The following is a 14,700-nucleotide window of genomic DNA, read 5'->3' as shown; positions in this document are numbered from 1 at the left end:
CCCAAAGTTTTACCATCGTACTGTCAGACTTGTAAAAATCCCTGAAGAAGGAGGAACAGTTTCTCCGAAACGTTCGATTTTTTAAATAAATATATTGTGAATTTTAAAAACGGTTAAAGTCTCTTTTCACTAAGTATTTTTAAATATTTGAATATCGGAATTGTATTTTGCCGCGTTAAAAGTAGAGTTTAGATGTATAGTCGTTTTAAGAAATACTCGTGATATAGGTTCAAGTGCCAAGCATATTTAAGTACTACAATGATATTAAAATAAAGTTTAAAAATATTTCCCATCTACGTTACTTTAACAACGAATATTCTATGACGTCAAAACACTCAAATCCATGTTTCAAATTCAAATTAACAGCGCAAAACACTTAAATCTATGTTTTAATTTGATTTTTAAATAAAACCGCGACGCGCCCCCCGAGAAATCCGCGCCCCAGACCGCGTCCCCCCAGTGGAAATCAGCGCACGCGCGCCGCCCGGGCTACGGCGAGGTGGGGAGGGCTTCGTATATCAACATATTGTGTTCAGGCCAACTTGTTCACTATGCTATATTGTTTTTCTAGTCACTATATAATGTCTGAGTTTTACGCGCACTGTGATTTTCGCAACTTACATTATACAGAGATGCTAATATATTAATGGTATATAAACTATGTATAATATTTTATTTCACAAGGCGTCGGTTAACGCATTGCAGTTACATTAACATATCTGCAAAATATCGCGCTAATCATTCACCCAATCAGCTAAAGCACATATCGTGATGCTTACATGTAAATCGTTCCAGCTTCGTAGGTATGTCTCTTAAATAAATAACTAAATAAATAAATAAATCTAACCGTCATATAAACATTTGTAACTACACATATTGCACTTTTATTACTTGAAACTTCAGATTAGTTAGATTGTATCACTAATTAATCCACTGAATATTTTAGTAATAATAATAATAATTCCAAACCGAGTTAGTTTTGTTTGAAGTTACGAGCAGACCTGTTTCAATAAAGTATTAAAACGGAATTTATTTTTTCGGTTTGACAGAGAAAAGATTCGTTCATACCCAAAAAAAGGTAACGTCGTCCATCGTAAGTTAATGCGAACTTGTCGTATTGTCGAAAACGTATACCGTTAAATTGTTAAAGCTCTTAAAGGCTGGTTTCCACTAGGGCAAAAAGGACATAACGGCGACAGTCGACGCAAATACTTCCCCTTTCTATAATAACTCGTGGAGGTTTAAGATAATAATAGGTAATGCCTAAAGTAGCTAAACGCTAATAGTAAGTTATGACTAACGTAGTTTAATGATAATAGTAAGTACTGACTAAACGCAAAATTTTACCATGGTTAATTTAAACTAGTAAATAGTAAGTAATATACTATAGAGACAGATACATGGTTTAAAATAAACTTTTATTAAAAAGAATATTGGGGAAGCTTTTTCGAGCCCACTCGTTCCTTTTCAACCCAGATAGAAATGGCTAAAAAATCCAAATACAAACAGATAGAATGCGTAAAAAGTCATAACCTGAGGTGCGCGTAATCGGATAATACAGAAATATAAATTACTTGATCAAAACGTTTTACGAATAATTTTGAGAGCTTTATCTATTGAATAAAAGTTAACCATCCCCGACCTCAAAGGTGGTATCGCCTTAGATAGAAGACCCTATATGTTCGCGAATTCCGACAACGACTATAATTTCAAACTATGATTTTTACATTTTTTATTTCTTTCTTTCTTTTATTTTGTTTAATTAGATATATTTAAAATTGAAGCTGAAACAAATTTTAAAATGACTTTGGTTTCCCATAAGACATTATGAACACATATCAGTCGACTATAGCTATCTCAACAAGCTTATAACAAACGTTACCATTTTCAACAGTTAAAATTGTTAAAATAACATTCAATCTGAAGTTTCTATACAGATGTTTCAACTACCACAGTTAACGAACTTCAGGGCGGCGCGCGTGCGCTGATTTCCCCTGGGGGGACGCGGTCTGGGGCGCGGATTTCTCGGGGGGCGCTTCGCGGTTAATTTAAAAATCAAATGAAAACATAGATTTAAGTGTTTTGCGCGGTTAATTTGAATTTGAAACATGGATTTGAGTGTTTTGACGTCATAGAATATTCGTTGTTAAAGTAACGTAGAATGGAAATATTTTTAAACTTTATTTTAATATCATTGTAGTACTTAAATATGCTTAGCACTTGAACCTTTATCACGAGTATTTCTTAAAACGACTATACATCTAAACTCTACTTTTAACGCGGCAAAATACAATTCCGATATTCAAATATTTAAAAATACTTAGTGAAAAGTACTTTAACCGTTTTTAAAATTCACAATATATTTATTTAAAAAATCGAACGTTTCGGAGAAACTGTTCCTCCTTCTTCAGGGATTTTTACAAGTCTGACAGTACGATGGTAAAACTTTGGGACGAAAAAATATTTATGCGCTTTATACATATAGTGGAGGCTACTGTTCTTTAGCCGCGAGCGTTTTTTCTCAAAGGCGAGTCGACCCCGTCGAAGTGTTATATGAGCAACGGGCTCAATATCTCCGTTCGCGCTCGAGGCTACTATTGTCGGAATGGTGGATTCTGCGAGAGGAGGAATTGGTTTGTTGTGTGTGTGAGAGGGTGAGACCCATAAACACGTTTAAAAAGTGGAGAAAACGTGTATAAGTTGAAGAGACCATCGTCACGGTTTAAACATTGCGCAGATTTATTTTTTTAAATTTCGATGGATTCGCGTACATTAAAATGAGTTTTATGTAATTTTGGGTTGAGCTAGTATGTCTATTGAGTCCCACCTAGCATTATGGTCCAAAAACACGAAGGTGTTCGTTGAGGGGAGAATTATTGTACGGGTTGTTTATATTTTTCTGCCCTTTAAGCCTTTGGTGAAATGGGCTACGGCATTGCCCAATGTAATAATCACCACAATCACAGGAGATTTTATAAATGATTGCCTTGTCGAGGAGGGCAGTTGGTTCTTTGTTATTACATAATAAAGCTGACAATTTGGGCGGTGGGTGATAAATAGGATCGAGACCTACTGATTTAAGATTTTTGGCTATTTTTGGAGAGAAACCAGGATAAAAGGGGATACATGCTGGGATGAAAGAAGGAGGAACAGTTCCTCCGAAACGTTGGATTTTTTAAATAGATATATTAAGATTTTTAAAACCGTTTAAAGTCTCTTTTCATTTGGTTTTTCACAATGTGTTTCTCTTCACTTCTAAAAATACTTAATTAAGTTAGTTTGTATGAAATACTTACTAATACCCGAACGATGGACTTTAGATTGGATAAGATTTGTAAATATCATTTCGAAACTAATAATTTTCACGCTTTATTTAAATCCAGCAATTACATTTTTAAAAATGAAAGAAGTTAAACAATACACATATAGTCAGAAAGATATTATAAAAACACTAAAATTAAAATTAAATTAAAAACTCTTTATTCAACTTTAATACGTTACGCTATTTAAGAAACGTAATTTTAGAAAACAGACATAACGTAAAACCAATGTGATGAAAAAGTAGCAAAAATAATATTAAAACGACTTATATTTTCTTACACACGATTTTTCGGTACCACACAGCGATTTTGTGAGATTTCACAACGGCGCAATTATTAGGGTCACGGTGAAAATGACAATGTTTAGGAGCACTTATACAAAGAATGGTAGATAATTTAGGACAGTCTAAATCCTCGACGTTCTTGACGTTAACTTCATTTTAATATCATTAGCAAGTAAGTGGTGCATATACCCAAAATTGAACCTCAAGTTCAGATATGCAAATACATAGAAAATACTATAAAAACATCTTAACTCTACTTTAAATACATCAAAAAAATTCCGATATTCCAATATTTCAAAATACTCAATTAATGTACTAAGTTACGTTTAAAAAGAACCTTTCGTACACATGAATTCATCCAATTGTTAAACATAGATTCAAGATTAGATGGTGTATGTATGATGGGTAAGACTCTTGTCAGAAAGATGCATTCTGCTTTTAATATGTTAAAATTCATTTCGACTATACAAATATAGTTTTCGCACTTTAAATTTAAATATAGACTATTTTACCATTCTCGAGTATCTTGCATATTGAAATTGTTACGCATACAGGGTTACCATTTAATTTTGGAATAGATCACCAAGCTAAAAACATAAAAATTGATAAAAACTTACATGGCTACGTGCTCATCCGAGAACAGCGGAGATGGATTTCTAGTGGACTTGGTTGGATACAAAAAAAGAACAGAGTTGTGATGTCTTAGGGACCAAATCCCTGGGTTTTTATACCCAAAAGGACCCACCTTACACACTTTGCCCCCCCTTACGTAGGGCCATTTGGGATGTAAAAACAAAAATCTATGAGAATCCCGCGTAGTTAAACTGAAATAGTTAAGAGGTTCTATTCCCACTACTAGTTTATGGGCCCCCATAAAATTCTACCAGCAAAAAAACATTTTTGTTGGGAACACTCGTTTGTTATAACCATTTTAGCGCTAAGAATCCACACCTGATGTAAAAAGTTGGGGGCCACTTTTTAAATTTATTCGCCATGGTCTCTACAAATCATAGAATGTCGTCGAAAAATAAACCGTTTTTATAATACACTCGGCCCTTTTTTACCAAAACGACACTTTTAGCTAGCAAGGGGGGACACCCGCTGTGTCTATTTTACGTACGTGGCTAAGGGCAATTCACTACCTTTTGCCCCTTAGGGGGGTTATTCCGTAAGACGGATAGCTTTGCTCGTAGTAAAAGTGTTTGAAAATAATGTTACAAGGGGAAAGTGTTTGTCGGTGAAAATAGTTATGAATAGATACACAAAAGGCTCGACCCATTGAACAACTTGGATTTATTACATAACACCACCAAAGATTCCACTCGCACGCTGAGAAAAGTGTTTGACAGCGACGGATAGGGCTTTGACAAGTGGTTGAGAAATAATGAGGGACCCATTGACTTATAGGTAAGTAGGCCTATTACTCGGGTTTATAGTTACTGGCTGTTTGCATAACATCATGTCAGATGATTCCACCACCCCTACCTAATAGGGACGCTAAAGGGGGGGATGCTCCAACTATCGATAAATCATTGTCTACCCTTTACCGGGACTTGTAGAATTTCTATCTCTTTGGTTTACCAATATGGGTGTCGCTATACACATAACACCGCAAAATTTGACTAATCGCGTGAGTTATTGAGTCAACCCATTGCGTCATCCTGATTACGTCATCAAATTATTATCGCTATATATAAGGCATTCATACCCATCATACATCGGCAGTACACTACAAACCGTTTCTCGAGCATCATGTCTAAACGAAGCTGTGTAGATAACTAAAATGTCTAAATTTGACCCGACTCAGCGGAAAATTAACCCTCGGTATTCACTTTCAGCCGAGCTTTTCGTTACTACGGGTTTTACGTCTGAGCTCGATATATCTGTAGCTCTATGGAATAAAATCCCACACCAGGTCTTTGAGATGTCTTTGCGCGCCTTGGACGATTTATACGGGCACTGGGAACAAATAAATGATCCACAAAGGCTCCCCTTTCGATCACCGTTCCCGCTATCTGATGCGCTAGTGACCGCCGCCATGTCTGACCAAAAAAAAATTAACCTTGCAAAGTACGATATTCGAAGCGTCGGTCGTAATCAAAGCGCCTGAAACTCGAGAATTGGACAGACTCAAATATTTCATTAATTCGCACATTCAACTCCTTAAAGTGAACCAAAAACTCTTTGAATTAATGGGTTACGTTATAACCGATAATTATCGTAAAAGTTACGAAATAATGTATAAAGAACCATGCGCACCCAACAATTTATTTCTATCGGATGAACATGAAAGGTATGATACCATTTTACGCTATGCGTCCAATTACGTAACAGCATTTAAAATCATTGAAGATTTTAAAGAAACAGTTGCCAACCAAAATATGTTTTGTGTATTTAACTTTTACAATTTGTTCACTATGGTATCTACAAACCATAAATATATTAAAACTATATTGTTTTATCTTTAAGCGTTTTTTTCATCCGCTTAATGTACTGTAACTTTGAATGTATAAATAAAACCTTATAATTTGTATACACTCGACTCTTTTTTTTTTGCCAAAACACTTTTAGCGAGGACCGCCCCGCTATTTTACGCTACCCTTTTACACCCCTTGGGGCCCATATATAAGCTGGAAAGTGTTTGAAAATACTGGGGGAAAGTGTTTGTCGGCGAAAACCCATTGAACTATTTATTACCACCTCGAAAGACAGGTGCCTTAGGGCTACATTCACTATGACGGATAGGTTTTGACGGATATATTTAACGGTTTATAGCTGTTTGCATAACATCGTGTCAGTTCACACCGCCTGCCGAATAGCGACATCATCTAACCTATTGACCTAAAATGGGGGGTTACCACCTAGGGTTTTATGAGGGGTTATAACATCGTAAATCATCTAACCTATTGACCTCGTAAATCAGCTAACCTTTTGACCCCGCCGAATAATGTCGCAAATGGGGGGAAAGCGGGGGAATGCTTACCCCCACGGGGGCCTGTTTCACCACCGTTTCCCCCGCCCGCGGGGGCCCCCTATCGGTATACAAACCCACTTATCCTTTATACGTCTATTTGTTTTGCTTGTTTAAGAATACTGAAGGTATTGGTTATCTTCAATTTTGATCGCTCTACAAGCATTCATTTTTGAACGCGTTTAAATGCGTTCAAATTTGATCGCACTACAAGCATTCATTTTTGAACGCGTTTAAATGCGTTCAAATTTGAGAGCTCGACTAGCATTCATTTTTGAACGAGCTTAAATGCTTTCAATTTTTTTTGATAAAGCTAGCCCCCACAGTGGCAAGCCAATGAATGCTCGAACATTCAAAGTCGACTGATGTGTTTTAGAGTGTATAGGTTAAATTAAATACAAAAAAACTTTACATATACATTTAGGTTAGTTAAATATACAAAATCTTTACATATATTTAGGATAATTTAAATAGAAAAATATATACATATATTTAGGTTAATTTAAATAGAAAAATATATACATATACATAGGTTAAATTAAATAGAAAAATATATACATATACATAGGGTAAATTAAATAGAAAAATATATACATATACATAGGGTAAATTAAATCGAAAAATATATACATAGGTAATATATTAAACAGTTGGTTCGGTTTCCTCAGCGGTTGGTTCCTTAGCGTTTGGCTCGTCAGCGGTTGGCTTGCCAACAACTGGCTCGTTATCGCCATACAACTTATTTTTTGGGGGGGGGGGGGAAGAAACGAGGTCCTCCGCCACAAAAGTATACAAATAGTCACCCTCGTCTCATTAAGCTTGTCTTAGATTTTTATAAGGGTCATTCAACGTGAAATCGTCAAGCGTTGTTACTCGATAGTGACGGATTTCGCCCAAAATTTTTTCCCTGGTTTATTTACCCTAAATATGAAGCCTCCTGGAATTTAGCGGGCTAATTTTAAAAATTTTAAATGTTATGATTTTTTAAATTTCATGCATTTTGGCTAGAGTTTTGTTACTTAATAAACATTTTTTTCAGTAACATGATTCGTAAAACTCTTCAAAATATGGCAATTGGTATTCTTAGCTATAGAGACCTACAGATTCAGAATTTGGCTTCCAATTTACTCTATGGGCTCTAGTTTTTGAAATAAAAGCTGTTTGGGGGTAGTGCAAACCATGGTTTTTACAAAGGGGTCCATCTCAGAATTCAATAAAAATTTGTAATAAGCACCTCCTTGCACATAGAAAGGTCCCTATTAAATTTGGTGTTGGCGACCAAATTATTTATATCAAAGCAAATTTTTTTAAATTGGCCATTTTTCGCGTTTTTCGCAAAACTGCGCTGTACGAGCTGGATAGAGGGGTGGCACTTATCCTTTATTTAACGAAATATGCCTCATCCAATTTCAACGACAATTTCAAATAAGCACCTTCTTACGTATATAAAGGTATCTGTCAAATTTGGTTTTGGCGTCAAAATTATTTCTATCAAAACGAATTTTTTTGAAATTGGCCATTTTTAGCGTCTTTCGCAAAACTTCAGTGCGTGAGCTTAGGCGGGGTGGCACTTAATATATAAAGATCCCCTCTAAATTACCAGAAATTTCTTTTTATTTCTAGGTTTCAAAGAACTTAATTTTTAATTTTCTATTCTTATTTTTTATGAAATATTTTTTAGATGAAATTTTTAAAATATTACATAAGAGGGCGTACCAGTAGCATAGTAGACAACAGGGTTGCCTGTCAGAAGAACTTAAGAGGCTCAAAACGCTAGCACGTATGATGAAGGTACAAAAAGTCAAACCTGTGTAAATTTATAAACCGTGATAATAGTATGAAACCCGGAAACCGCGCCAAACGTATTGTAATAACCTTACTGTATAGTGTATAAGCAGGCAACGCGTCGAATAGTACGGACTAATTTCCCGACATATATATAGACCGTCTGTCCTTAGACTTCGCCATTCCCCTCCCCCTTCTCTCCTTTAAAGACATAATCAAATGGTTAAATAACCTACTCTCAATCGAAATGTAGATGCAAAGTACAAAAATTATATTTACATTATTTTATTGATTAAAACCAACTTTTAATTTAATAAAATCATCGTGTATAACTTGGAAAAAGTATACGAAATTTTTCTTCGCGGCTGGGGCGTGGGGATTACACAGCGTTGGCTTCTGGCGTTCAGAAGGTTGCGGGCTTTAATTTTAAAAACACCCTATAGTAAAAACGTTTGTACTATAGAGTGTTGTTAAATTAAATTTTAAAGAAACCAATTTAACACAGTTAAACTTTATATAATAGGTATATTAGAATGCCAATCTCTGCTTGATAAATAACGGTTTAATTGAGAGCCGTGCAATGAAATAATATCATCGCCTTCTTGGCGAACTTGATTTAAAGTGGTTTGGGTACAGCGTACTAATCGCTCCTACGACCCCCCCCCCCAACCAAGCTGGGTGTTCTGCTATAAATTTCCATGTAATACCATTCACTCCAAAATATTGTTTTAGTTCTGCGCTATCCAAGCATTTCCAAATTAGTTTTAAGTCCTTTTTCGTTCTGTGAAATGTTATTTTCGGTATAGACCACCGATGAAATGCCCCTTCTCGCTACTACTCCACGGAACGCCAAGAGAAACTCATCTGTTCTTAACGATGATACTCATTTTAAATGAATTGCCCTAGTGACACGAGCCAAATGTAGGCTTTTTCTGGCGGGCCATTAGTTTAACGTATGAATAACGGTCCCGCGAAATTTATTCCAATAATTTCAAACGGTTTCGATTCTCTCATTCTATCCGCAGGAAGAGGAACTACTGGTGCTACAAGAGGCTTTGCTTTCATTTTTCTGCACTTTATGCAACTGCTAATTACGTTTTTTGCTAATTGCCTACCAGAACCAATTCAGAATGTTTCTCTGGTTTGCGTAATAGTCTCTCGCACTCCTCCGTGCAGTGTATCCAGGTGACTTCTCATTAAGATTAATTCGGAGAAGCGATTTGCTTTTGCTATTATTATAGGATGCTTTTTGCCGTAAGTTAGCTCTTATACTGTCAAACCACCTCCTCCTTCGTCGAGCTGAGGGTGCAATGTTGCAATCTTTGATGTAGCAAAAATATATTAATTTTAAAAAAATTAAAAAAAATAGTAAATTTTACATTTTTGGATTTCTTTGGACAAATAGGGGGGAATAAAAACCATTTTGGGTGAACTCGAGCTAATTTGAATAAATAGGTCGAAATTTTAGGTACAATACAAAATATTTGTAAAACTTATGCCATGATAAGTGCCATATATTTTCGCCAATAAATCTTAAAATTTCTACATTACATTATCTGAACGATGTAAACAGATTTTTAGATTTCGATAGAAAAACCACGCCATTTTATGAAATGGCGGATACAAATATAAATCATGGTGCAATAAGTTAGGTAATTTGTATCCGATTAACCTGAGATTTTCTACGTTACATTATCTGCCCGAATGAATTCGTACTAGTAGAAGGAAAGTGAGGTCGACACATCGATCCCAGGATCGAGGATCGAGGATCCAGGATTTAAGGGGTGAAATGGGGGTAAAATCATCGAAAAGTCAATGTATTTATGGTATTCCTCGCGACGATTTGTTTTCCCGTATATCAACATATTATGTCCAGGCCAACTTGTTCATTTATCTACGCTTATCTCGAAAGATACTTGAACGTATATCTTATCAAGTTTTATCGTACGGAATAAGTTGAAATGATGTAAAAATTGATAACCTGGGCGGCGCGTGCGCAGATTACCCCGGAGGACGCGGTTAATTTGAATTTAAGAGTGTTTTGACGTAATGGAATATTCGTTGTTAAAGTAGAATGGAAATATTTTTAAACTTCATTTTAATATCATTATCACGTAAGTGGTACTTAAATATACTTGGCACTTGAACCTACGGGGGACGCGGTTAATTTGAATTTAAAACATGGAGTGTTTTGACGTCATTGAATATTCGCTGTTAAAATGACGTAGAATGGAAATATTTTTAAATTTCATTTTAATATCATTGTAGTACTTAAATACGCTTGGCACTTGAACCTATCTCACGAGTATTTCAAACGAATATCTAAAGTTTAAGTATGAGAAACGTATCATTCTCAAATGATACTTGAATATCCTATAAAAGGGTTGTATAGGGTTGTGGGAGGTCATTCCACGGTTAACTGCGATAGCTATATTCAAGATGAATAAAGCTCAGTATACGTGTCCTACGTGCGCGAAAAGTTTTTCTATCAAATCAAATTTAAATCGGCATGTTAGAGAAGTACACGGTGATAGACATAAGTTTATCTGTGAAGTATGTGGTAAGACTGTTGCTAGATTGGAATATTTTAAGAACCATCAACGAACTCATGACTTGAACGCACCCGGCCCTTCCGAACCTATGAACCTGTCTCGCACACCGTCGCCAATGCAACGTTCGCCATCACCAACCCGTCCACCGTCACCTAGTTTGCTTCAAGACATTCAATTGGAATCTACCCGTACACAGCCATCTACATCAGCTTTACCCGACAACCTAACACCATCACCTGTTCCCGCCTCACCAATACTTGATGAAACACCACCAGCATCCCCAAGTATGGTCCAAGCCTTGAATGATACGCTAGCCTCTATCCGTTACAATGCTGAAGACTATGATATTGATGCAGGGATGTTTATTGGACGTTACCGAGCCGCTTTCCGTAAATTTCTAATGGAAAGACTGGCTAGTAAACGTGGAATTAAGTGGTTCCTACTCGTAAGATCTGTGTATATGAGACCTTTAGGAGGTGTGGAACAAAGAGCGGAAGTACGACCCTACTTCCGGAGCACTATGCAAACAACATTAACGCTCGATGTCATTGAAAACCAGCTGAACGACTGCATTGAAACAATACAGTCAGCAGCGGAAAACTTTGAAGCGACAGGTATGTACTAAAATTTATAAGTTATATTTTGAAATAAAACATTATATTTTTAACAGGATCGGGTTGGGTAATTGATCGTATTCTGTATGTAGAATTAAATGTAGCATCTTACCAGCCGCTACGGGGGTCATCGTATATGGAACTACTAAAAAACTCTGTCAACATCGTGCGATTCTTAATATTAGAAACGAAAATGATGATAAATGTTTTCTCTGGTCAATTCTAGCTAAGCTTCAGCCAGTTCCTTTGACTCAAAACGCTAACCGTGTTTCGAAATATACACCTTACGAAAATGAACTTGATACCAGTGATATATCTTTCCCTTTCAAATTAAACGCTACGGAACTTAAAAAATTTGAATTAATGAATAATTTATCAATATCTGTTTTTGGCTTCTCGGGAGATATATTCCCTCTTTACGTAAGCGCCAACAAGTGTGGTAAGGAAAGGGAGGTTGATTTGCTATACATCACCGATGAAACTAAAGATATTGACGATGGGAATAGACATTACTGTCTTATACGAGACCTAGGAAAACTGCTACAGCATCTAACAAAACACAGAAGTACAAGTTATTATTGCAGGTAATTTAGTTTCCAATATATTAGTTTGCAATCTACTAATTATTTTCTCTATTAGGATGTGTCTTCACCGATTCAGTGGAAACCACGCGGAACAGCGACGTGATGCACATATCGAAGAATGCGCCACCCACGGCGTCCAAAAAACAGTTTTCCCTACCAAGAAGAAGACGCTTTATTTTGATAAATATGTGTGGACAGAAAAGGTAAAAATAAAAATTATTTAATTTAACTCTTAATGAAATTAAATTATTAGGTGCAGTATGTATTTTACGCCTATTTTGAAGCAATCCTACCGAGAGTTCAAGGATGTGATCTAGATCCCGATACAAATACCAGCAAAGTAAACATGCATATCAGTTGTGCGTATTCTTCGGTACTTGTAGGACCTAACGGTAAGTTATTTTGCAAAATTTTGTTTAACAGATAAATTATAATAGGATACTAATAGGTGTACCTGTTCGAACTGATTGCTATCGAGGACAAGATGCAACTCGAAGATTTCTAGTGTCTATTTTGGAATTAGAAAAGGAGTTGATGGAACTCATTGAGACAAATGTACCAATGATTATTACCCCGGTGGAGGAGGAACAGTTTCAAGCTGCTACACATTGCTACATTTGTCAGAAGCAGCTTAACCAGGGAAATATGCCCGCGGTTCGCGATCATTGTCATTTCACTGGGAAATACAGGGGACCAGCGCATAACCTCTGTAATCTTCAAAAGAAAGTTCCAGAATTTATCCCTGTTTTCCTTCATAACCTTAGCAGGTGAATTTATTAAGTTAATTATCCAGGAAATAAACCTAATAATAATAAATCTTCATAGATACGATTTACATCTTATATGTCAGGAGATTGGTCATTTTAAGGAACAGACACTTGACTGTATTCCTTCCACTAGCGAAAATTATATTTCACTCAAACTAGGTAAAATATATTTAATTATGGATTTAACCTTAACAGTAATTTTATTATTATTTTTAGGGAGATTTCGGTTTTTAGACTCTTATCGATTTCTAAGCGATAGCCTCGATGCTCTAGTATCTAATCTCGTTTTGGAAGGAGCCAGTAAATTTCAGATTGTTAAGAAATATTTTGAAAGTGATAAAGTTCAACTGCTTTTGCGGAAGGGAGTCTACCCGTACGAGTATATGGACGATGAAAAGAAATTTGACGAGACGATGCTGCCACCTAGAGAAGCGTTTTTCAGTTCATTGAAAAATCAAAATATTTTAGAATCTGATTATTTACACGCCCAAAATGTTTGGACAGCGTTTAATATTCAAACATTAGGTAAAATTACTATAGTATAAATATTTCAAATCTCTTAACCTCGGTTTTCGTAGGGGAATACACCGACCTCTATGTGAAAAGCGATGCGTTGCTCTTAGCTGACGTTTTTGAAAATTTTAGAACATTATCTATAACTAATTATAAATTAGATCCCGCTCACGCTTACACCGCACCAGGTTTAGCCTGGCAAGCAGCTTTGAAGATGACCGATGTTCGCCTCGATCTCATACTTGATATAGATCAACACTTATTTATTGAAAAGGGTAACGCTTTTTGATATTTTAAATATTATTGTATTTACATTGAATTTTTAGGTATTCGAGGCGGTGTTTCAATGATCTCAACTCGTTATTCTGAAGCGAATAACAAATATATGCCCGACACATATGATTCGTCTAAAGAGAGCAGTTATATATGCTATTTAGGTAATTTACATTTAAAAAAAAATTATTTTAATTATCTTAACTTAATTTAACTTAATTGAAGATGCTAATAATTTGCACGGTGCTGTTATGTGTGAACCACTACCGCTAGGCGACTTCCAGTGGGTTCAGGAGGATGATTTGCAAACTCTGTGAAAATATTCTGAGTATTCCCAATAACGTTGAAAACGGATACATTTTAGAGGTAAATAACAAGTGTTATAATTATTGAATTATATTTTTAAAGAATAGTTTCCTTTGCAGGTGGATCTTGAATATCCTCCAGAGTTGCATGACTTACATAACGATCTCCCAGTAGCGGCGGAATCTAAAGTTATTACACATGATATGCTATCTCCATACTCCAAAGATCTCTTAGGAAAATTAAATATTAAGGAGAATCAAAGTCTACCAAAACTTTTTCCTAATTTAAATAATAAAGAGAAATACATAGTACATTACCGCAATTTAAAATATTATGTAGAATTAGGTTTGAAAATAACCAAGGTTCATCGAGCTCTAACCTTCACTCAAGGAAAATGGTTAGAAAAATATGTTAGATTCAACACTGAACAGAGGAAATTATCCAAGAGTTCATTTGAAAAGAATTTCTGGAAACTAATGGTTAACTCTGTTTTCGGGTAAATCAATTTAAATAATTTATTGCGGTTTTTCCCTTACTTCATTTAATTCTTTAGAAAAACAATGGAAAATTTACGGAAGCATATAAATTTCGAATTGATTCATAAACCAGAAAGAATGTTAAAAGTTACAAGTTCCCCGCAGTTTGAACACTTTACCATCTTTAATGAAGAGTTAGCCGGCGCTCATAAGAAGAGAGCTAATATTGTTCTTAACCGGCCTATATTTACCGGA

General features: G+C 35.6%; 1 protein-coding gene across 1 annotated transcript; it reads left to right on the top strand.

The window, feature by feature from the left end:
* Window positions 1-10,950: 10,950 nt before the first annotated feature.
* Window positions 10,951-13,980, top strand: LOC149937500 (uncharacterized). The gene is made up of 8 exons (XM_090153801.1): window positions 10,951-11,196; window positions 11,269-11,497; window positions 12,608-12,877; window positions 12,936-13,036; window positions 13,094-13,402; window positions 13,552-13,665; window positions 13,717-13,827; window positions 13,889-13,980. The coding sequence occupies exons 1-8, from the start codon at window positions 11,001-11,003 to the stop codon at window positions 13,978-13,980; spliced, it is 1,422 nt and encodes a 473-aa protein (XP_090009927.1). The 5' UTR covers window positions 10,951-11,000.
* The last annotated feature ends 720 nt before the right edge of the window (window positions 13,981-14,700 follow it).

Source organism: Leiobunum rupestre, chromosome 7 (genome assembly GCF_980474605.1).
Source record: "Leiobunum rupestre chromosome 7, qqLeiRupe1.1.hap1, whole genome shotgun sequence".
Taxonomy (NCBI): domain Eukaryota; kingdom Metazoa; phylum Arthropoda; class Arachnida; order Opiliones; family Sclerosomatidae; genus Leiobunum; species Leiobunum rupestre.
The sequence above is the reverse complement of the archived record's forward strand: the minus strand, read 5'-3'. Positions and strand labels throughout refer to the sequence as shown.